Here is a 23,711-nt window from a genome sequence, read left to right as displayed (position 1 = left end):
TGTTTGCAAGTGATGAACCCCCAGCTTGTAGCAGAAATTTTTATTAGTCCTCCTAAGTGCATGAATTTGCACTTTGTACTTTTTAAATTTCATCCCGTTTCTGGAATTCCAGTCCCCAGGGTCACCCAGTCCGTTCTGGGTGATATTCTGATCCTCCTCCAAGGTGATGATGCCTCGCAGCTCTGTGTCGTCAGCACATTTCATTAGCACGCTTCTGCTTTGTGCCAAGGTCATTAATGAAAATATTAAATAAGAGCTCCCCCAATCAGAGAGACAGGGAAGGAGAAGTTGAGAGCAGGCGATGGGAAGGGACAGAGAAGGACCATAGATGCCACAGCAGGAGCTATTGGGACTTAAAAAACACACATCACTTTTCTCCTGGCAGGTTGCCTTTAAAACTGGGTTAAGCTAGAATGGGTTGTGGTGTGAACAGTGCAGGGACTAGGCCAACACATCCCAGATCCACCGTGGAAAAGGATCCTCTCAGAGATCTGCAGAGCATTCGTCTGTACCTGGGTCCCGATCCTGCCATCGGATCCATGCGCTGTCCACACTGAGCCCTTCAATCCTGTGGCTGAAGCAGATTTTAAGCAAGTGTTCAGCTAGGTCAGAAGGAGGGCTGGAGTTTAGCAAAAGACTCTAAAGAAGGAGAGAGAGAAGAGGGGAGACGACACATAAAGGGGAGACTTCGCAAATGGGTTTCAAATGCACATTAATCTGGTGAATCACTTTGGATCACAAATAGCTCCTCTGGGGCCCTTGTTTTCCTATTTCTGCACAGGTTCTTACAGCCGCCCCCCCTCCCCCCACATGCAGCATCTGAGCACCGGGTCTCTCTGTGAACCTCCTGGCACAACACTGGGGCAACACAGGTACTGCCTAATAACTGTCCTGATGCCTCTGCACCGCCTCCCGTTCTTATATTCCTGGGCCCAGCCTCCAGCCTCTCTCTTCTCCCCTGTGACCGTTCCCATCGCACGCTTGTCCTCCTCAAATCCCTGTCTCTCCAGCCCTCCATTCTCTGCATCATGATGGCATCACCTGTTCGCAGGTCTACGCCCCAGGACGTACGCTAGTCTTAGGATTGACTATAGGTATTGCAGTAGCATCTGTCACCATGCAGGGCCACTGCACCTGTATTTCCTCTCAGTGGTTCAGCAAGGGCACCCATTCTGAGACTTCCAGCCTCCCATCTGTTGCCTGTCTTGGGTGGAGACTTGTGTCTCTCTCCCTCCTGCCTGCCGTATTCCAGGCTGAGCAGTTCCCTGCCCTCGCTGTCTTATTCCCAGCAACAGACAGTTTGCCAGGCAGGTCTCCTTGCTCTTCAGAGACTAGTCACAGTACAAGTGCCCACGGTTAAGCGACTATACAGCCTTCTCTATGCAAACATTCATTCTTAGGGCAAAAGCATTACAGAGAAAGCATGTGATAAACAATAAAAGAACCTACACACATTCGAGTGAGCTTACCAGCGATCACACCCCTCACCCCAACAAGGGCTCTGGCAGGAGTAGACCTTCAACCACCCTTTAGGGTCACAGGTTCATAGCAGCCCCAGCTCAGGACTAGCACTCAGATGAAAAGTTTAGTCCATCCTTTATGCTGTTCAGGGGTCTCTGATCTGGAGTTTCCAGGAACAGGGGATCAGTGGACAATGGGTTTTTCTCAGCTTCAAGAGGACGGACTCAGAGGTGGGTCATTCCCAACCTCCAGGATTTCCTAGGAAATCCACTTCCCACATGTTGTCCCAAAAATTCTTTGACATTCCTACCCCTTCCCAGAGATTCCACTAGTCAGTCTCCTAGAGATGTTACATCCAATTCCCCAGTAACACAAACACAGTGACAGGTCAATGCCTTTGAGGCCCATCGAGTTGCACTTCGCTCAGTAACGTTGATCTGAATTCCAGGAGGTGTGCCCAGGATATCACCACGTCTCTCACAGCACCTGGTGAGGATGGGCCCCGCGCTAGCTGCTGTGCGAAGACATGGCAAGAGACCGCCCTAAAGCCACTCGAAGGCAAGATGAACCAGTGGGTGTATCAAGCAAACCGGGGAGAGGTGGAGAAAAGCCAGCGGTTACACAGCCCAGCTAGGTACAGAACTGGATTTTATAGAATTACGTAATATACACGGGATAGCGACGCGCTCAGTAACGTTGTTACCATTCCAAAACCCGGAGCAGCTTCCAGCAGCTACCAATGGCGAATGTGCTTCACCACGCGACCATTGCAAACAAACGCCAATCAAACCTTTATACCGCCCCGCGCAGTCCCGATACACAGCCATGCATGGTTTATGGCACATGGATTGCACCCTGCCTTTCTGAACATGTAGCCCTGAAAGGTTCAAGCTGCCAGACTATGCCCCCCGGGCGGCAGAAGTCCCTGTCTCACCTACATCTAAACTTTCAAAACCAGTCACAGCATGAGAGCAGGGCGGTGAGATTGTGGTCGAACAGGTAGAATTGAGAATCCTGCAATAGCTTCCTTAAAGACAGCTGGCACCCGGTCCCTGAAAACCCCCAGCCAGTGACAGAACCAGTTCTTTCCCATGGCTTCCACCAGCCAGGACAGAGCCGGACCCAGCGTGCAGGTTTGAGCCCAGAGACCCAGCACCTCTAGGAGCCTTTGTGCCAGTGACCAAAACACCAGCAGAGAAGACTCGGTGTTTGCATCCTGGCCCCGTCCCAGGGCAGGCTCTGTGTCTCTGCACATGTTCTACCACAGGGGTCTCAACCTTTCTGGGCTCAGGACCCACCTGTAAATGTTTACAGCCCGTCGCGACCCAGTAAATAGTCTGGGGCTGGAGACCCTGGGGCAGAGCCGTAACTAGGCATTTTAGTGCTTGGGCTGGGCGAGCATATTTGCGTCCCCTACCAGAGGAAACACGTGTGGGGGGTCACTTGCCCCCCAGATTTTTTGGCTGCATCTCCTGCACCTGAGACCGGCTGGGAGGCCTGCTGAGGTGAGTCAGGGGGTGGAGGTGATGTTCCCTCCTGTGTGGGGCTGGCCTCAGCCACCTGGTGTCACTAGCCTGAGCTGCCTCTGCGACTTTGTGCCCTGGGCAGCTGCCCTGCTCGCCCCGCCCTGGTTACAGCCCTGCCCCAGGGTGGTTTCGGTCAGGTCCTGCCCCTACTCTGGTCATGCTGACGTCTGGGCCAGACCTGAGTGGCGCTGGGACCCAGAGGCTGCAGTGCCTGGAGCAGGGAGGCGAGCCCAGCCAGCGCCATGGGTCTGGCGCTGCCATGCGGCCCTTGGAAACATTCTGGCGGTGACCCAAAGTTGGGTCTGGGACTCAGGCTTGCACTAAGCAGAAGCCAATTCCTTGCAGCCCGCCCAGCACATGGGGTCAGTGTTACAGTCCCTGGCTGGAAGGGTCTTTCTGTCATTGGGATCCAAAAGCTAAAGGTGACTGGATTGTTACCTCTTCCTTCCCTCTCCCTGGCCCTGCCCGCCTCATCCCCCTGGCCTCTGGTGCTCTAGGCTAGGGCAAGACCTGTCTCTGCTCCTGTCTGTACAGCCCCTAGCACCGGGAGTCGGCAGGTGTGCTGGGGCCTCTGGGCACGGAACAGTACAAATCCGAACCGCTGCTGACACTGATTGTTCTGTGCCCGGGAAGGGGCCACTGAGCCACGTGCCTGCAAAGCAGCATGAAAATGCAGCCAGCCCCAGGAGCAGGAGACGGGGCGGGCCAGAGGGGGCCCTGGGCGCAGCGACCCTGCCCTGCCTTCCACCCGGCACCGCCTGTTCACACCGGGTTATTTCTGCACCAGCTAAGCCGGTTTGGAGAGTTTGGGCTCAGCGGCACGGGGGGGTGCAGAGGTCGGGGCCGGCTCGGCTCGGCTGCCTCTCGGTCCCGCAGCGCAGGCCGGACACGGGAGGTCCAGGCCCTGGGGCAGCAGGGTGCAGACTCCGGTGCCAAACCGGAGCCGGAGGCTCGGCCCCGCCCGCGGCTGCTGGGAGCTGTAGTTTTCCTCCCGGCCCCAGCCCGGGGGAATCCGTGTCCCCCGCGGCCGGGCTCCCCGCGCCCCGGCCCGGCGCTGCGCTGCGCTGCGCGGGGAACCCTGCGCCCTGGCCCCGCCTCCTGGCGAGGGGCGCGCGTCCTGCGCCCCCCTTGCGCCCCGGCCCTGCGCGGGTCCCCGCGCGGACTACGGCTCCCAGGATGCAGCGGGCGGGAGCCCTTTGTCTCTCCCCCCGGCGACGGCCGATCGGGCTGGGGAAGTTCCCGAGTCGGCGGCCATAGGGGAGCCGGGCGCAGCCGGGGCGGAGCGCGCAGCGGGTGAGTGCAGCGGCCTCCCGGGGAGCCCGGCCGGGAGCTATGGGGGGGCTGCGCGCAGGGATCCGCTCTCCCGGGGGGGGCTGCGCGCAGGGATCCGCTCTCCCGGGGGGGGGGCTGCGCGCAGGGATCCGCTCTCCCGGGGGGGGGGCTGCGCGCAGGGATCCGCTCTCCCGGGGGGGGGGCTGCGCGCAGGGATCCGCTCGCCCGGGGGGGGGCTGCGCGCAGGGATCCGTGGGGCGGAGTCGCTCTCCCCCTAGCAAATGGGCCCCTCGCCTGCTCCCCTCGAGGCTTGCAAGTGCCGTGGGTTTTGCCGGGGGCAGAGGACCTGAATCCTCGCCACCCGCGCCCCACCCCGGTCGCAGAGCCCTTCCTGGCGGGGGGCACGTGTGGCCCGACTCACCCCTGGCCCGCACGGGGCGTGCACGGGCTGGGCGGGGGCCAGGACAAGGCTCAGCCCGGAGCACAATGGCTGGGCCGCGGCGATGCACGCGGGGGTCCCCCGGGCTCCCCTCACCCCCCAGCAGTTACCAGCGCTTCCCTTGTTCGCCATCCCGGCGCCGCCCGCCTGCATCCCCCGGGACTGCCCGCCAGGCGCCGGCTCCTCAGCCGGGTCCCCCAGGAAGGAACTTTTGGAGAGGGGAAAAAGGTGATTTGTGTTTAACGGTAGCTGAGAATGGGGGCAAACGGGGATGGGCCAGGAATCCTCTGCCGGTGGAAATCGGACTAATTCCATCCATGGCAGCCAGGCTCCCTGGATTGACACCAGCTGAGGATCTGGCCCTGGTTCTTCACTTGGCAGCCTGGGCCCTGATCCTGCAATTGGATCTGCTGGCGGGGATCCAGTTGCCGGATCGGAGCTTTATCCTCCCTCCCTGACCTCCCCTGTCGCCTCCAGGCACCCTAGCCTGTCAGGTGGAGAGGGTAGAAGAGGAGACAGCAAGAGGTGCATGTGACAATAATAGTCTCTCTTGCACTGGAAATCCTCCCATGTCTGCTTCCCTGTCCTGCCAGGCTGTGTCCTGGCTCAGACAGGGTCCAGCCCTGGCTCTGTTCCGCATGCCAGGCATTGGTGTGAGGGAGATCAAAGAAGGTCTGGGTCTAGATTTGACATAACGCTGTGAGGGATGATGATAAATGGAGGGGGGAGGCTATACTGCCAGCAGCCTCATGTGATCAAAAATCATGAGTCAGGCTGCAAAGCACCATGGGATTGGCTTAAAAGCCCTGAGAGTCTTTTAAACCTTGGGCTTGTTTGATTTGCTTCCTAGCCTTTAGGGTTGTCTTTGCTTCCCATTGTCAGGCTTTTCTCCGCAGTCCGTGGAAGCAGGGATTCTCCTGCAGTCTGTTGACTCCAGCAGCTGGGGCTTTAAACAAACACGGCAAAGATCACGAGGCTCGTGATAGATTCATGAGAGGTGGCAGCCCTGGGGAGGGGAGAGCACCTCAGAGAGAGGCCATGTGATGGCTGGGCAGGTGGCAAGCTGTGTGTGTGTTTACATGGGGATTACAGCCACCTGCGCCAGCCCAAACAAACACTATCCACTGCTGTTCACACCAGTGCCGTTTGCCCGTCTTGTAGACGGTGACGTCTCCGACTTTGGCTATCAGGGGTTGTCTCACACGGGGGTTTAAACAAGGCTGGAGACTACCGCCGAGTTTGCAAAACGTTCCCGTTTCAGTGCTACTGTGTCCTCTTGCTCCCCTGCTCCTGTTCGTCTGTTTCAGCCACTTGCTGCCTCTGGCCCTACACTGGTCTCGTGTGGGGCTCCGTGTGGGCACAGAGGTCTGCTCTCCCAAGGGGTTGCGGTATCGGGGTCCTAGGGAATGAGCCATCTGGTACAGGGACCGTGTTCTTGTTTCGCAGAGCCCCCTGCACCAGACACTACAAAGTGAATAACAATTTACTAATGGCCTGTGCTAGCCGGTACCGACATGGCGCTGCAATTCACCTTTTTCTTTACATTGGTTTTTAAAAATGAAGCTATTAAAATGTGGGGTGTGCCCAGGATCAAGGCAGAGGTGGAGAGCAGCCATAGACCCTTTGGAGTCACAGAAGCATAGAATTTAAAGCTGGGAGAGACAACCCAAGCATCTGGTCTGATCTTTTCTGTAGCACAGGCCAGCCGCGCCCCCCAGCACCCGCCCACTGACCCCAACGGCCGAGATCAGACCAGAAATTTGCAGCCCACAGGAGACTAGAGCATAGGAGGGTCGGAGGGACCGAGGGGCCCCAGTGCCCGTCAGTTTCAGAGAAAGGCTGAAGTGAGAGACACCCCAATAATCCTGGCAAGGGACCGGCACCCACAGGCTGCAGAAAAAGGCAATGCACCCCCTTCCCCCAGGTGACTGGCAATCCTAGCGGGGGGGAAATTCTTCCCCACCCCACACATGGCGATGAGTTAACTCCCGAAAATGTGGGCATGAACCAGCCAGCCCAGCACGTGAGAGCGAGAACGCTCGGTGCCCCCTTAGCGCCCTGGCCCAACCCCAACATCCCGTCTGTAGCCCTGGCCACCCCGATGCTGCAGAGGAAGGAGATTAAAAAAAATGGAGGGGGAGGAACAACAACCAGGCAAATCCTGAATTCACAGATGCACATCTCTTCCCGTGCAAATGATACCGCAGTCGTGATGTCCGTGGGGAGGGAGGTGAGCAGAATCCAGCCCTTACGTTGCAAGCTCCCGGGGCAGGAACAGTCACTGGATTGATGTGTCTGCAAAGCTCCTAGCTCCTGCCGCTGATGCCGTGTAAACACTCGTCATAAATAAGCAGAAGCTGGAGCTTTCCTTGCGCTGTGATAGCGACCTCTCGGGGCCGGCACTGTTCCCAGTGCTGAGCGGGGTGCAGATACGTCTGAGGACATCACTCTCTGTTTTTCCCCAGAGGAGTGGACAGAGTTAGCAGAATGGCAGCCGGATGGGAGGCAGGAGAGAGACAAGCTTGTGGTTTCGCTGGGTAACGATAAGACTGGCTGGAATCTGTGAAATGTTCCACTTGACTTCACATCAGGGCTAATTTTAACCTCCCAGTTAGAGTGTGTGTCCCTCACCTGCTGCATTTACCAGCTGGAGGCCTACTCCTGCCTCCCTGGTTTTGCTGGGAGAGTTGGGTGCGCCTGGAATTGAGGAGAAGGCCTGGAGAACTTGTGAGATTGGCCACCAAGAGCAACCGGCCTCCTATGAGAAAACAAGCCAGCATGTGGTATAAATCAGGGTGCTCCGTTCCCCTCCAACTGCAGGGCAAAATCCTGTCTTGACTTCCACCCCTGATTCCAACAAGCCTGCCAGGTGTGCGATGCTCAGCACAGAATTTGGCCCATCACCCCCTGGCTAGATTTCTCTGTCTTGTATTTTTTACTAGGCAGCTGTTCTGGTGCTCCTGTGTAATAAAAGCAGGGAAGCCAAGCCGGCACGGGACGTGTGCACACCCTTGGCTCTGCGTCTCTGGGAAGTGGCTGCCTCTTGTTTATGTGGGGTGATAGGTTAAAAGCAGAAAGCTGCCTCCCCTCGACCCACCCCTGAGAGGCGGCTGGTGATATTCCAGGAGGACACCCCATGAAGAGACTTTATTGGGAATAGAAATGGTGCAAGGAAAATAAAAATTAAAACCCTTTTCCCACGTCATTTCTTCCCCAGGTTCAAATATGTGATATTGAAAATCTTGAGGCTGTTTTCGGGAGATCAGCCGTCTGAGGAGACAGGAGAAGAGCACACCGCTTTGGGGACCGTCTGTCTAGGTGCTGTCATATCTGATGGCTTTCTGACATCTCCATTGCTAGCCATGAATTGAAGCTCTAGAAATCCGGCTTCATCCTGTTACTCACCACCCCATCCTGCTGGCCTCTCCCAATAAGAGTTATTGCCACGAGTTGGCAAGGATGGTTATTGGGGCGCATGGATCCTACAGCTCCCGGTGCAGCCTGATGGGTGTATCGGTCTCTGAGCTCTAGGCCCTGTTCTTTTGGCTGACACCCATGTTCTTCTCATGTTCCTTCTGCTTTGCTCACTGGCTGGCGCGAAGCAGTCAGAGCTCACCGGTGACTCTGGTCCGGTGTCCTCAGCAGAGCGAGTACACAGGGTGGCAGCCATTGGTTGGCAATAGTTCTGGCTTAGACTGGCGACGGGACCATAAGTGAAGGACAGGGACAGGCAGTACCGTGCCCTGCCGCAGTGCTCTGCTGGGGGTGTCTCTGAGATTGACGGTGCACCTGGATTTATTGAACATCTTTGTGAGTGACTGTGGGGGGAGGGTGAACGCGGTGTGGGCTACCTTCGCTGATGCTGAACTGGGGGGGGGGTTGGAAAACAAGCGAGAAATAACACAAAGGGGCCTTTGAGATGCAAGTGTGGGAAGGGACCAGCAGAGTGCAAGTGTTCCCGTGGGACAAGGTCTCTGCAGGCAGATGGACAGTCAGCATCCTGTGCCCTGAGGAGCCAGTCCCCTCTGGAGGGATGACGCGGTGAGGAGTGGCTCACAAGGGCGTGGTAGGAGGCGGGGAAATGCCCCAGGGAGTTGATCACTAACAAAGAGCTCGGGTGTTTCTGGTTTATGTCTCCTTGCTCTCGTTCTGAATTCACGCGTGGCACGGCCGGTGCCCCAGGGAGCTCGGCGGTGGGAATTGCTGGCTCTGTGCCGTGCGTTCGGGGGGACTGTCGCACTGGGTCAGGCCAGCTGGCCCTGTAGTGCTGGCTCTGACTGTGGCCATCGTTTCAAAGGAAGGGGCAAGAACTCTGCAGGGGGCAGCGATGGGATAACCTGCCCTGGGGCAGTTCCCTCTGCCCCCATTAGCTAGAGGCTGGCTCCTGCCACGGAGAGGAGGAGGTCTACAGCCCTCTCCAAATCCCTGCCCACGTCTGCAACCCTGGCTGTTATAACTGGTTCTTCCTGACCTCCCTCTAAGAGGCCAGTCCAGTGGGGGTGCTGGGATTTGAAGAGGGAGCTCGTGTGGTGCCGGGGAAGAGGGGGCAGGGGAAGGAACAGAGCGGGGAGTGGGAAGGTAGTGACTAGAGAGGATTGAGCACAGCACAGGTTGTGGGTGTGGGCGGGGGAGAGACTGGAAAGCACACGGCCCTGGGTTACTTGGACCCCAATGGGTGGGGAGTTCGAATCCTCACACTGCAAACATGCCCCTTGTCCTCACTGCCTGGCCTGAGCCTGTGGCCCGTGGAGGAATCGTGTCTCTGGTTAAAGGCAGATGCTGCCTGGGAACTGGGTTATGGATCATGCCCTGGGTGACCCAGGGAGGCCCAGAGCATGACTCGTCTTTCCCTTGGGCAGGCTCCGAGGCATTGACGCGGAAAGCCCGTCTCAGATGGAGCGAGGGGACAAGCTGCATGTGGGCGATCGCCGGGAGATGAGAGAGAGGGGAATGCCGGACACCTGTGGCACAGGTGAGTGGTGCTTTGAGCCCCCTAGGACTGCTCAGCAGGAAACCGGCCGGTCTTGCTTTACCGACTCCATGCCATGGAGAGTCCACCTGCCCCCGGGGAGGCTGTGCCAACAAACGGTCCATCCCCCGCCCCGCAGCGCTCACACGTTGCGTCTTCTTTCCAGCTGGAATGTTTCTAACTTCAGTTTCCAGCCCCCGTGTGTTGTTCTGCCGGCTCCTTCAGGACAGAGGTCCTCTGCCCATGCAGGTACTTCGAGAGCACGGTGGAGTCACCTCTGAACCTGCTCTTGGATGAGCTAAATAGGTTGAAAAGTATCTGCCAGCCTGTCGGTGCCCCAGGAACCAGACTGTGACTCTCGGTCCTTGCAGGTTCTGCCGACATCAGCCCCAAGGTGTTTATTAAAACGGAGCAGGAAGAGGAGCCATGCATGGGGGCGCCCCCAGAGCAGAGAGAGAGAGGAATTCTCCATGCCCCCAGCACAGGTGAGTGTTGCTAAATTCCGCCTGGAGTGGATCAGGCAAAGGGAGGCCAGGAAGAGCTAGGACCTAAGGGGGAACCCTTACAAACTCCTACAGTCGGGCTGCCTGTGTCCTGCCAGCTGTTTCTGACCATGGAATGGCCCAAGACCGACTGAGCTGTACCAAAAGTTGATCAAAGCCGGGTGTGCTTGGAGCTGCAGGGTCGCTTCCAGCACTGTAGCCTTTGCCACAGAAGGGAAGCTGGGCCTGACTGGGAGCTAGATGTGTTGACCAGACCTAGGGGCTCATCAAGCAGCAGCATAGTCCCTGCGCTCATGTGCAGCCAGGACCCTTCTTCCCAGAGCAAGGCATGAGCCCTCCTTGAGGAGCGCGGCCGTGGGACCATCCCCAGGGAGTGGGTCTGAGCCCCCAGCACAGGGACATCTCCAGCGGCGGGTCTGGCACCTTCTCTGGTGAAATAAGCGTTATTTGTCTGCCCTGGGCCCGGAAAGGATGGGCACAAAATATTTCACACACAAGAACCCCAAAGTCCCAGTCCAGGTTCCCCAGCCGGGGCCTGTTCAGCTCAGAGTCTCCAAGAGTTAGCCCAGCCCAGGACTGTCCCAGCATTAGTGGCACTTGTCCCATGGACCCGAGGGGACCCGGGACGTTATTCCTTCTTCCCTTCTCTCTCTGTTCCCCTCCCGGGCACAGGCTGGCCTGACGTGAAGCGGGAGATTGTGGTGAAAGTGGAGCCAGACGACGAGTCATATGTGGGGTATCCCCAGGGCCTGGGGGATCGAGAACTCCCTGGCTACCCCAGCACTGGTGAGTGATGCTAACCACCCCAGGCCAGTTCGGGGAAGGGGGCTGGGGTGAGCCGGAAACTCAGGGGGGACCTGTGTGAACCCCTGGAGTCGGGCTCCTGGGGCAGGAGCCTTTGCTGGCCCTGGGCACAGTGGATCCAGAAGCCGTGTGAGTCCCCCGGCCTTGTGAGCGTGGCTTCCCCTGCAGTGGGGGAGGGACAGACCCCACCGCTGATTAGCTGGGTCCGGCTATGTGTGGGGCTTTCCCCAGGCAGACGGTGACACGGGCGCCCCTTCAGTGTCCCAGCTAGCTCCTCCTGCTCCCCCGACGGTGTCAGCTGGGTGGGGGCATGCACAGGGGACATACCCCCCCGAGCTCCCCTCCTGTTCCTGTGGAGATGGGCGGCCACAGGGATCGCTGTGCGTGGGTGTCTCCTTCTGGCTTCCCAGCTCCTGGCGCAGGTGTCCCCAGAGCCTCACACATAGGAGCGTGCAGGGCTGGGTGCACTCCACAGCCGAGGGGCCCCACGCGTGGGGAGCAATGGGTGCACGGAGCTGGGGGGGACTGGCCATGGGGGGCAGCGTGATTGGACCCAGCGAGTGTCTGTGCCCAGGGCCCTGCAGAATGTGTGGCCAGCCCCGCTCAGCGTTCTGCTGCCCCACAGCCCAGGGCTCTGTATCATCTGCCCCCCCCCCCAGCCGCCATACACGTCAAATAGCTGGGAGAGGCAAGGGGACCCCTGGAGCCCTGTATGAGAGACCTCTGTGGGACCCAGAGCAGGGCCTTAACCACTCGCTGGTCCTGCCCCATGCTCCGGGGAACGAGCCAGCCCCTGGAGGGCAGCCCCCCCACAGGGGATGGTCGTGGCCCCAGTGGCCAGTGTGGCCAGAAGCCAATGAAGACGACTACCAAGAGCAGTCTTTTATTGTCCTTACGCTGGAGATTGTCTGCTCCATCCTCCAGGGCTGTCTCTGCGCCAGGCCCCAGCCCGGCTAAATGCTGATCAGGGCTGGCTGCGCCCGGCCCCCCTACACCTGCCCTAGAAAAGGAGGCGCAGGCACCTCCCAGCCAGGCAAGGCCAGGCCAGGCCCTGCCCTCCAGCGCTCACAGTCTAGATCCAGGGAAGAGCCGAGGAGGCCAGCACGGGGAAGGGCTGCAGGGAAGGGAGCAGGCGGTTAGGAGTTGGGCAATGTCTTCAGAGAAGGCTTAGAACTACAGGCACGTCCTCCTCTCGCGGTGTGGGTGAGCCAGCTCTGCCCGGGAGCACAGTTAGCCCCGTCCCACTGGCCCTACCCCCCCCCCCCGGCCGTGCAGGGCGGCCCCCACTGAGCTGGATGGGCAATGGGGTCGGCCTGCCCCGGTGCTGGGGGCGGCTCTAGCTGGAGCCGGTCTGGCTCCCTGCATGGCAGCAATGGGCCAGCTGAGTGACTCTGCCTGGGGCAGGGGGCAAGGTGGACTGTAGCCTGCGGCTGCCCGAATCGGTGCTGCTGGGGGTCGCTGCCCTTGTGCTGGGAGGATGCCAAGGAGTCTTCTTGTGTCCCCACGGCGCGAGTGCATTGGCCGGGCGTTGGGACTGGGGCTGGCTCCCCCAGCGCAGCAGCAAACCGAGGAGGGGGACGTTGGGGGGCAGCAGGTCCCTCGGCACCGTGGGCACAGGCTGAATCCCTGCCAGGAAGTGACACGATGAACAGGTGGCTGCGTTTCCCCCACTGCCCTGCACGACCCCGAGTGTAACTGGCACAGGCAGGGTAGCTGGGGCTTAGGGGATCTGGGTTCTGTCTGGTGACAGGTCCCTTGGTCCTTCAGCTCCCTGCCGGCTAACCGGGGATAAGACCTCCCGGGCATGCCTGAGGGATGAACGCACTGCAGGGAAGAACTCCCTAGAAATGAACGCTGTTGACCGCGGGAGAGCAGCTCAGCGGGAGTTGAATGCTGCCCTGGAGCTAGTCTCTCCCTCGCAGCCATGCCATGGGCGCAGGGAACGTGCAATGTGCTTTGCTTTTTGCAGGTATCAAAGCAGAGATCGTTGTCAAAACGGAGCCTGAGGACGACACATACAGCGAGTGTGCCCAGCATTACTGTGAAGGAGACGGTCCCGACGACCCCTTCTGTGAGTGGTGCTGGGATCCACCAGGACAGTCTCTGGGGGCAGGTGTGAGGGGAAGAGCTGGAAACTCAGGGACCCGTATGTAGATTCCTCAAGGTGGGCCCCTTGCTGTGTCGGCTCCTGGCACACACAGCTCATGTCTGGCTTCCTGGTTCACTTACAGGAGTCGCCAGAAGCTGGGGCACCCTACTGCCAGGGGTGTGTGTGAGGGATTGGGGACAGACTGTAGAAAGTAGGAGGAGGACAGGACAGGGCGCCCTGTGGATATATTCACAGGCAGGGACAGGAGATCTGAGGGCTCTTGCTGTGTCTGCCACAGACTGCAGAATGACACACAGACAGACGCACCCCAGCCAGTGTTCCCAGGGGCAATTAAAAGCCAATTTAAAGCTACTTCGCAAGGTCTCCCTTCCCAGCCCTGAGTGACCACAGGAAACACTGGGTGAGGTTTTTTCTTTCCTGTGAACAGGTGACGCAAATCCGGAGATTATTGTGAAAGTGGAGCCAGATGATGAGTCAGCCATTGGGTATCCCCAGGGCCTGAGTGAAAGCGGAATTCCCGGCTACCCCAGCCCAGGTGAGCCATGCTGAGCCCCCCGGAGCAGCTCTGGGGACGAGAGGGACAGGGAGAGCTGGAAACTCTGAGGACCTGTATGAAATTGGTGAGGCAGGCTTGCTGTATTGTGCTGGCTCCTATGGGGCTTTGGGGCCGAGCCTGGAGCAGTGGAGCTGCAGGTTTTTGCCTGGAGCGGGAGCAGAGCTGGAGCACAGAAAATCTTGACTGCTCCAGTGTGTTGTTTTCATTTTCACTCCACAACGAATGATATTTAGCAAGAAAGTCCTGAAGGTGCCAAAAAGTTTCAGATTGTATAACAACTGATATTAACATCTACTTTACCACTTTACGTAATATGTCACAGTTCTTCTCACATGGGCCGAAATCAAGATTTAATGTACGGATACAAAATTACCAAGTTTTTTGGAGATATGTTTTATTAAAGAATCAGATAATTATCAGACATCCGGCAATGCTGCAGACGGCTCCCACCCTTGTGCCAAGGTTAGGCGAGTATGTACTCGCGTAGATTAGTATGTGTTGATACTTCTTTTGTAAGGGTTGATCAACGAGACGCGCTGAGTGCTGCGATTACGGAAAAGTGTGACGCAAGACGCAACATTTAAGATATCGCAAACAGGTATATTGCAAAAAAAATGTTTTTGTTTATTGATATATTTAGATATCGCAAGAGATATTAACCACTTAAACTCATTTCTTACATGGGTTCCCATTACCAGTACATTTGTACGTGCTACCGTATCACTCTGGCAGACTTATTTTATATGTCATCTGTTCAACGGTCTTTTGGTAGCATTGTTTTTAATTTTAAATTTACTGAAAAAGTCACGTGCAGCAGGCATATAAATATACAATAAACATTTTTGCATAAATTAGGAGTGATTTTTGTGATATATCCAGAGTGACTGGAAAATGTCCAACACAACTTTGGGGGTGAATCCTTAGGTTATTTTAAGAAAAAACATTTCTGTGAACACGTGCCCTAAAATTCTTCCTAAGGGAGCTATAGTCCCTTGAAGGAGGTGATGAAAAGTTAATTTCTGATTAATATCTCAAAAACGCTTTAATATAAAGTAATGAAATTACATCTGTGTCTTAGCGTTAGGATGTGCTACCATATTACATTATCCAAAATTATTTAAACCATAGGTGTCCCGAACTGGCGGTTGGTCATTTTTATTTCATATTTCAAGAAAGGCTTGTCGTCCAATGCCCCTGGCTACGAGCGGTAATATTATGTTCCATAATAAGTTAATAATTTTTGATTATTATTTATTATTACTTTTAAAATGTATGTTTCCGAAGTTGAAAAATAAATGATAAGTAAAATTGTTTGTATCATTCTAAGCATCTAAGCAGATTAAAATTTTTAAACAGTTTTCTCGGAAACGGTTAATTATACAAAATAAATTAAGAGTACCGTTTTAATGCATGTTTTAACATTAAATCATAGTCCAGGGTTGTATCTGTTAAATAGTCAAAAATTTAAAAAATATTAAATAAAATTGGCCCAGCCCCCCCAGTTCACGACGCCTGTAGTTTAAATAATGTTATTTGAATGCTGTTGTATGATAGAACACTGGAAATCCACTTTCACGGGAAAGCGGATACAAACTGCAAGCACCGTCCTTTTAGTAAAGAGAGGAAATTTTCGGAAATATGTTTTTCCTTCATCAGGCTGGAAACATTATACAAGATAGAGCAAATAAGAAGTTCTATATTGTATAATCTATTCAGGCTGATGAAGGAAAAACATATTGCCGAAAATTTTCTCTCTTTACGAAAAGGACTGTGCTTGCAGTTTGAATCCGCTTTCCCATTAAAAGGAAAGGAGGACTTGTGGCACCTTAGAGACTTAACAAATGTATTTGAGCATAAGCTTTTGTGAGCTACAGCTCACTTCATCTGAATGCATCCTTTTCTTTTTGCAAATACAGACTAACACGGCTGCTACTCTGAAATCTGTTTCCCATTAAAGTTTATTTTCAGCCTTGTAACCTGTAACCTCATTACTTCCCAACAATTAATGTTGTAGAACAGTGATAGCACGTACCAACGCTACGGCACATACCACATTTCATTGCTATATCTATATTAAAGCGTTTTTGATATTAATTAAAAACTTGGAAAATATTTCAAATATTTTTACTGCAAATTTCATAAGAAACTTGCAATTTATAAATAAAAATTATATTAATTATGTATATTAAAAATACTTACTTCATTAAAATTGCAAGAAACATGTTAAAATATTAAAATATACTTTACATTTTCTTTTTACACAAAATTATTATTAATCATTTTTGTCCAGAAAATCCAAAATAAATTCAAAGTGCCTTAAGTGGTTAAGATATCACAAGCAGGTACATTATAAAAAAATGTCATGCTTTTGTTCATTGCTTTTCGAAGATCATAACAAGAAACCTTTGGATGCGGTAGCAGCACAAGAAGATTTGGCCATGGCTTCAACAAAAAAAAATCAAATCTGCCCCCCCATAATTGATAGCCGATTTACGGAAAAGGATCTCAACGACATCTTTACTTTCGAATTTGAAAAGCCCAAATTTGGGCTTTTGCAAAAAGCAAAGAAGAAATTGGCAAAGTGCAAGGTGGAAAAGGAAGTGAATGGTGAGCTCAAATCATGTAGCTTCAAGACAAGTGAAGCAAGTGCCGTGAAAAGTTTAAACTTTTGGTGGCATGTAAAACGTAACCATCCTGAAAACTATACGGCTCTGGTTACAAAAAAGGACCAGGAAGATGAGGCAAAACAGAAAGCTGACGCGGCTAAATAACGTTCATCTGTCTCTTTGAAAACTCCTGGAGAAAAGATTTTTTGCGGAGCTTCATCTGAAAAGAAACCCAAAATTGAGCAAACAAAACGTGACTCATATTTGAAGTCCTCAAAGGTTACAGTCACCATGGATGCCAATACTTTCCATGAAGGGCTGATGGAAATGGTTTGCTTGAGTTCAACACCGCTCACTACCTTCAGGCTAAAGAACAAAGGATTCCAAAAAATTGCAGGTGAAATGGGTCAGCAGCTTGGCGTTTCGATGGGGCATGATGCAGTTCATCATTTAATTGTCAGCACAGCTGAGTCACCAAGAGCTCAAGAAAGCTTTGGAGCAAAAATTGTGCTACCTGAAAATGGATGCAGCAACCTGTGGAAACAGACATTTCCTTGCTATCAGTGCTCAGTACTACGAAGAAGGAAAAGATAAAGCTGTGGTAAAAACGCTGGACATAATCAACACTGAAGGGCGTCACAATTCTTCGTACGTGAAAAGTCAAGTAAAAGCTATTTTAGAAAAATTTGGGATCAGTGAAATGCAAGTGCTGAGCATCTGCGTTGACAATGCAGCAAACATGACGTGTGCTGTCAAAAATTTCAGCGAGGACAATGAAACCATTTCTACCTCTGAGAACAGGGATGGGGACAGAACTGAAGCTATTTTGCCTGATGAAGGCACTAAAGGAATGGATGAAATCAAACTCAACATGGATGCTGCTGCGCAATGGGTTAATGACCCTAGCCTCATACTTCCAATATGGCTTCATGAGGACCGACTCAAAAGTCCAACTGATGAGGTGTGGCATTTACACTCTTCAGTTGGCAATCTGGGATGGACTGAACAAAGAACATGTGAAGAAATTTCAGGCAAAAGTTTGACAAGTTGTTGTCAAACTACGAACCCCAAGTATTCAAAGTGTTCTGCTTGATCTACATGGGGTAACTCACTCATTGGATACTGTGACTTGTTGGGGTTCAACATTTGCGATGATTGATCAGCTTCTCGTTTTTCAGTCTTACTGTGAACAAGTGGCAGCTGCTGGAACAAGAGAACTCAAGTTAACAAAAGCTGAATGGGATGAAGTGAAGAACCTGCGAGACCTCTTGGCAAAGCCAAACCAAACAAATGTGAATCTTCAAGCCGTCGATGTAACCCCGGGAGTTTTAATGAAGGAATGGCAAAAACTGTCAAAATTCTTGGAAGAAAATTGTGGACAAATAGCAGAAGGAATTCTTTCCTCCATGCAGAAATGTGAAGAGAAGCTTTTTGACAATATTCATTTCCTTGCTGGAGTTTATGTTGACACACGGTATTGGATTCTTCTTACCTCAAGGGAAATACCAAAGGCAAAGGAAGGGCTCCTTGATATTGCTCGACAACTTGAAAAACAAAATCTATTGCTACATTTGAACTCGGCGAAAGAGGTTGAAGAAAATGAAACAACAAAAGGAATCACCAATCGAATTTGCGGTTTTGGAAAGTTCACATCCTTCAGAAATAGCAGGCTGTTTTCAAACTTCCGTCTTCACTCTGAACTTGTTCGAGCATCCATCCCTGAGACATCTTCAACCATCACAGGGAAGTGGAGATAATTCAAGCACCAATTCCTCAGAAGAGGACGCCTTCAAAAAGGAATTGGATGAACAAGAAAGTCGCCGGCGAGTTTCTGCGATTCATAATTGTAATGAAGCATTATTTGAGAGAAGCTTTCGGGAAGATTGTGAGGCAATGGAGTCTATTGGTAGGCTGAAAGTTAAGTCTGTTTTGAGGCCATTCACAGCTACCCACACCGCATTCAGGCTGCCTATAGAATTGCTTCGAGCATGCCAACAACTCAAGCTAGTGTAGAGCGACTGTTTTCGGCTTTAAAGTTAATTTTAAATGATTTGTGGCAGGCTCTGAAAGACTACTTGATTGCTGCAATAATTTTTTACAGAATGAATTATGAATCTAGTTTGTATCATTGTTGATATTTAAATTGTTTTAAAAGTCTGAATAAAAATGTTTTTTTCAAAATGACAGTATGCATTTTTTTTATTTAGTTAAAAATTAATTTGAGTCGGAGCGTGGAGCAGAGTCGGAGTGGAGTTGGAGCAGTCACTGTTGGTGCCGGAGCGGAGCTCGAGCAGAGCAATTCAAAAATTTGATTGCTCCAAATCCCTGAGTTCCTAGCACATGGACCCTGCATAGCCACTGGGTGCAGTGGAGCCCAGAACTGCAAATCCCTCTGCCCTTGTGAGCGAGAGACCGTCCCACTGCAAGGGGGCCGGAGGCTACGCCCCGGTTAGCTGGGGACGCTAGCGTTAAGAGTGCTTTTTAAGCATCAGCCAACATTCTGTTCGCTGCAGTGCTGTCAGGAGGCCTGAACTGCCCTGTCAAGGCAGGAGGCAGGTCTCCCCACTGGCCTCCTGGAGCTGGGAGGGATGGTACCGGGCCCTGGGACTGGTCTGTGCCTGCTGAGTGCTCTCTGACTCGTGACAAGAGAGACCTTGTGAACATTACCTGAGGGCCTCTGGCTATGTGCACCTCTTCTGGCTGCCCCGCTGACCCAGCGGGGTGGGGGGAGCCTGCTTTGGCTGTGACCCCATGAGAAACCAAGAGAAATTCCTCCAGCCTCCACTGCCTCGTGCGAGTGCAATGGCCTGGCCTCCAGCGGAGTTCCCGGGTCAGATGGTGACAGGGCTGCCCTCCACCGGCTCCCTGGCCTCCTTCCCAAGCATCTAAAGCACGAGTCCTGCAAGCAGGACGTAAAGCCAGGGGAGACCTAGGTGCCGTTTTGTTGATAGCGGTGGAGCACAAATTATTCTGTTGCTTCACCAGTTCCTCACAGCATGAGCCAGTACAACCCTTCCTGACAGGCAGCCTCAAGGGATCGAGAGAATCAGTGTCACAGAAGCCAGCAAAGGTCCAAGCCTGCTCTGACCTTGCCCAGGCATCTTCGGCCTAGTAAGGAGCCTGAAAATATTAAAAATAGCAACAACTGGATCTCTGATATTTCTCTTTTGTCTTATTGATGCCTTAAGTCTTTCTAGCTGCCTCTGGCTTCAGTGAGGTGTTGGATTGTGCAGCAGGGAACAGGGACTGAAGTGAGGCCACGTCTGCACTGGCACTTACATCAGTAAAACGTTTCTCGCTCAGGAGTATGGAAAAAATACCCCCCTGAGCGACATACGTCTCGCTGGCATAAATGCTAGTTTGCATAGTGCTATGGTGGTGGGAGAAGTTCTCCTGCTACTGCCCTTCATTGAGCTGGTTTTATTACGTCGACAGACAAGCTCTCCGCCCCCCCCCTCCCGTGGGTGTCACGCGGCCCCGCGAGCTCTCCGCCCCCCCCACCCGTGGGCGTCACGCGGCCCCGCGAGTGCGCTCACAGTTGTATCGGTGCTGCTGTGTCGCTATAAGCGTGTAAGTGCAGACATGGCCTAAGACTAATAAGAAAATTGCCCGTCGCTGCCTCTGTACCATGGTGATGTTCTCATGGCTGTGGGAAGTGATGCCATGTGGCTGTGACCCAACCCAGCACATCTCAGAAAGGTTGATTTTCCAAGGTACAAATGGGAGCGAGGTGAACAACCTGCTACTGACAGTCAGTGCCGCTCGCTTCCATTTATGTCTCTGGAAGTTACAGCTGGTGGGAACGCTGCCCAGTACCAATGGAATCTTCCGTCGGTGAGCAGTGCCTGGGAGCAGCTGCTTTCTCGGTCAGTGAGCTCAGAGGGTGCAAGGCATTAGAGCCTGCATCTCTGTACAAACGGGTGTGCCACGAGCGTCTCGGCCCTGGCACTTAACTGTAGTCTGCGTTGAACGCTGGGAATTCCCCCTGTCCCCAGCACATGGAATAACATCTGGCCTCTCTCTTTTCCCCAGCAGGTGATGGGAGCAGGGGTGCCAGCGAGCAGAAGCACCCTGGGGAAGAGCCAGAGGATGTGAAACCAAACAGGGCTCTGCTGATGAGAGGCTTAGAGGCTGCTTCCCCAGGCTTGCTCAGGACAGAACCCAGCATTAATCACTGGAAAGTGCAACACGCCCAGGGAAACATCACGGCGCTCCAGAGATGCACAGTGACTCTGGAGGGGCTGCAGACAACCCCTGAGCCCAAGGGAAAGGTGCCAACGGCCCCGACAAACAACTCCAGCCAGAAATCCCTTTCGGCCTCTGACCGCAGGGGGGCTGTGGCTGCCAGCACCGAGCCAGTGAAACGCCCACGAGCCCACGCTGCCGAGCGACCATTCACGTGCACCGAGTGCGGGAAGAGCTTCCAGCACCGGGGAAACCTCATCACTCACTTGCGGGTGCACACGGGCGAGAAGCCTTTCACCTGCACCGAGTGTGGCAAGAGCTTCAGCCAGAAGGGCGACTTGATGCGGCACCAGCGCATCCACACGGGTGAGAAGCCCTTCGAATGCAATGTGTGTGGGAAGAGCTTCTGCTCCAAGCAGACCTTCATCCTGCACCAGCGCATCCACACTGGGGAGAAGCCCTTCTCTTGCACTGAGTGCGGCAAGTGCTTCAACCGCAAGGCCAACTTCATCACCCACCAGAAGATCCACCGCGGGGAGCGCCCCTTCGTCTGTGCCGAGTGCGGCAAGGGCTTCTGCGCCAAGAAGACCTTCATCCTGCACCAGAAGATCCACATCGGGGACCGGCCCTTTGGCTGCTCCGAGTGTGGCAAGAGCTTCAGCCGCAACGGGGATCTGACCCGGCACCAGCGCATCCACACTGGGGAGCGGCCCTTCGCCTGCGCCGACTGCGGCAAGTGCTTTAGCCACAACGGGGAGCTGATCAAGCACCAGCGCATCCACACTGGGGAGAAGCCCTTCACCTGCACCGAATGCGGCAAGAGTTTCAACCGCAAGGGCACCCTTATCACCCACCAGCGCATCCACACCGGGGAGCGCCCCTTCGTGTGTGCTGAGTGCGGCAAGACCTTCAACCTGAAGACCACGCTGATGAAGCACAAGCGGATCCACACGGGGGAGCGGCCCTTCACCTGCATGGAGTGTGGCAAGAGCTTCAAGTACAAAGGCAACCTGCGGACGCACCACCTCACCCACACAGTGGAGCGGGTCTACCCCTGCACCGAGTGCGGGAAGATCTTCAGCCACAAGAAGGAGCTGACGGTGCACCAGGCCGTCCACACAGAGGAGAGACTCTTGTCCTGCTACGGAGATGGGGAGTCGTTCAACCCCTTCCTCCAGATGCATCCGCTTCTACTGTCTGTGCCCCAAGCCAAATGCCTCTGGAAGCCTTAACGCAATGTACGTAAGGAGGGAGTTACAGAAATGCTACGTCCCCTGAGCAGGAGCAGAGGAGGAGCAATGCTGTAATTTAGGATTTGGACATGCCGTGGTGCTGTACAGTGTGCTGATGAAATAACAGGCTCACTGGCACAAAGAGCTCCCAGCCTGAAGGCCTGCGCTGACGAACCAACCGTGCATCCCTAAGGAAAACACAACTGCACATTCCCTACACAACGCAGCTCGAATTCAAATGCAAACAAAGGCTCAAGTCTTGCCCTGAAGGATGCCAAAGCTGTAGTACTAATGCCATTTGCCGGGTTGGCCATAACCCCCAGAGGTGCTAGAGAATGTCTGGCACAAGGGATGGGAGATTTCTGGGAAGGGATCCGGTTTATGGAGCAGCGCTTGGAGGGTGTTGAAAATGACATGACCCGGGTTAACTGATGTGGGGTCTTCATCTTACTACTGAAAGGAGCGGTGGGTGCTAGTAGAACTTTCCTGCCCATTCCTGTGTGGAGCAAACGCGGGAGCGTCGTGCTCATTGGGATAGTTCTGGCAAAGACCAGTGGTTTCTCAGGGTGGGGGGTTCTGTGCTGTGTGTTATTGTTAGGTCAGGCCTAGAGGGTACTGGGGGGGGTGGGTGAGACTTTGCTACTGCGCTGTAGTTATGGCTTATGCCAGCAGCTCCTCAATGGAGCTACTGGACAGACCTGACGGACGGCACCTGTTCCAGCCGGGCCGGTGACAGTCTGGGAAATGAAAGAAAATCTCATTCGAGTGTGGACTTGAGGACTCCAGGTGCAATGCCCTGGAGCAATAATTACTGTAGTGCTATTTCCTCTCTGTTCTCTTACTGACTATTTACCCACCAGGAGTGTGCGCCGGGCTTTGCAACTGCGTACAGCCTGATCCCTGACCTGAGAGGTGACCATCTCACTGAGACCACCTAGAGATCTTACAGAGAATCACAGAGTCGTAGGGCTGGGAGGGACCTCGGGAGGTCATCTAGTCCAGTCCCCTGCACTCACGGCAGGGCTAAGTATTATCTAGACCATCCCTGACAGGTGTTTGTCCAACCTGCTCTTAAAACCCTCCAGTGACAGAGAATAGTTAGAGCTGGAAAAGACCTATTGGTCATTTTGCCCATTCCTAGCCAATGCAGGGTCGGTCTTTATATTTTCTAGGAATATGTCCAGCCTACTGTTAAACCTCTCCAGCGATGGGTCTTCCCTTGCTCCCTTGTGAGGTCTGTGCACAGTCTAATAAACACTAACTACTTCTCATCTTGTATAAAAGGGACTTGGGTTTAGTTGCTAGTTTGTAGTTAGGAAAAGGGTCATTTTAAAGTTAAAATTTGTCGTTCTCCGTGTGGATAGCCTAGAATCATAGTTGTTAGATTTGGAAAAGAACTAATAAGTCTTATAATAAAATCTAGTACTTCTCCCTGGCACTGCACGCCTGTTCCTCCAGTGCTTGGTCCATCTAACTGTACGTGTCCCAAACTCTGGGGTGTCACCGCTCTGGGGAGGTGGTTCCACAGCCTGAAACATCTCTCCGTTAGGAAATCTTTTATGACATTCAGCTTTAATCCTTGATTTCATCCAGTGATCCCAACCTTGAACTACTGTAAAATTCTCTCTCCCGTGCCCGCCCCCCCCATGTTTCCCCAGGATTGTTATCGGGTCCCAGCAGGTCACTGCTCAGCGAAGCTGGACTTACTTGTCTCTTTTGCTCATTCCTCACCAATCAGTCCCTTGTGCCCCCAGATCACATTGTGGCTCTTCTCTGAATGGGCCATCGGTATTTTTCCAGCTCTCCTGAGGAGCCCTGAACAGCATAATATCTCCGGGGGGGTTATCCCAAGACAGAGAGATGGGGGCTGTCACCCCTTTGCTCCGTTACACAAAGCCTCTGTGTATTGGCCTTTTCAGCTGCCCTGTTGGACTGGAAGCTCCTATCTAATCTGCTGCTGTCCACTGTCTTCCCCCAGGTCCCTATCAGTGTTTCCTGCTTCCTGGATTCTTTCCTTCCCACTAAAAGAAAAGGAGTACTTGTGGCAC

At 53.7% G+C, this 23,711-nt stretch overlaps 1 protein-coding gene across 2 annotated transcripts; it reads left to right on the top strand.

Moving 5' to 3' along the window:
- Window positions 1-3,676: 3,676 nt before the first annotated feature.
- LOC119851649 (gastrula zinc finger protein XlCGF57.1-like) lies at window positions 3,677-23,101 on the top strand. Of its 2 annotated transcripts, none has more exons than XM_038391832.2 (7): window positions 3,677-4,280; window positions 9,558-9,670; window positions 10,039-10,152; window positions 10,843-10,956; window positions 12,944-13,045; window positions 13,512-13,619; window positions 20,282-23,101. In XM_038391832.2, the coding sequence occupies exons 2-7, from the start codon at window positions 9,592-9,594 to the stop codon at window positions 21,661-21,663; spliced, it is 1,899 nt and encodes a 632-aa protein (XP_038247760.1). In that variant the 5' UTR covers window positions 3,677-4,280; window positions 9,558-9,591; the 3' UTR covers window positions 21,664-23,101. The 2 variants fall into 2 exon arrangements, with proteins under 2 accessions (XP_038247760.1, XP_038247758.1); XM_038391830.2 differs by having other exon boundaries at window positions 20,279-23,101.
- The last annotated feature ends 610 nt before the right edge of the window (window positions 23,102-23,711 follow it).

Source organism: Dermochelys coriacea, chromosome 2, assembly GCF_009764565.3.
Source record: "Dermochelys coriacea isolate rDerCor1 chromosome 2, rDerCor1.pri.v4, whole genome shotgun sequence".
In the NCBI taxonomy this organism is placed as follows: domain Eukaryota; kingdom Metazoa; phylum Chordata; order Testudines; family Dermochelyidae; genus Dermochelys; species Dermochelys coriacea.
This window is presented reverse-complemented; position numbering and strand designations above follow the sequence as displayed.

What these genes read in the sequence shown, in the direction of transcription:
- LOC119851649 (XM_038391830.2), top strand. Translation starts at nt 9,592, where the DNA reads ATGGAGCGAGGGGACAAGCTGCATGTGGGCGATCGCCGGGAGATGAGA. An exon ending in CGGTCCCGACGACCCCTTCT is followed by an intron (nt 13,046 to 13,511) that starts GTGAGTGGTGCT and finishes TCCTGTGAACAG; the next exon opens with GTGACGCAAATCCGGAGATT. An exon ending in TCCCGGCTACCCCAGCCCAG is followed by an intron (nt 13,620 to 20,278) that starts GTGAGCCATGCT and finishes TCTTTTCCCCAG; the next exon opens with CAGGTGATGGGAGCAGGGGT.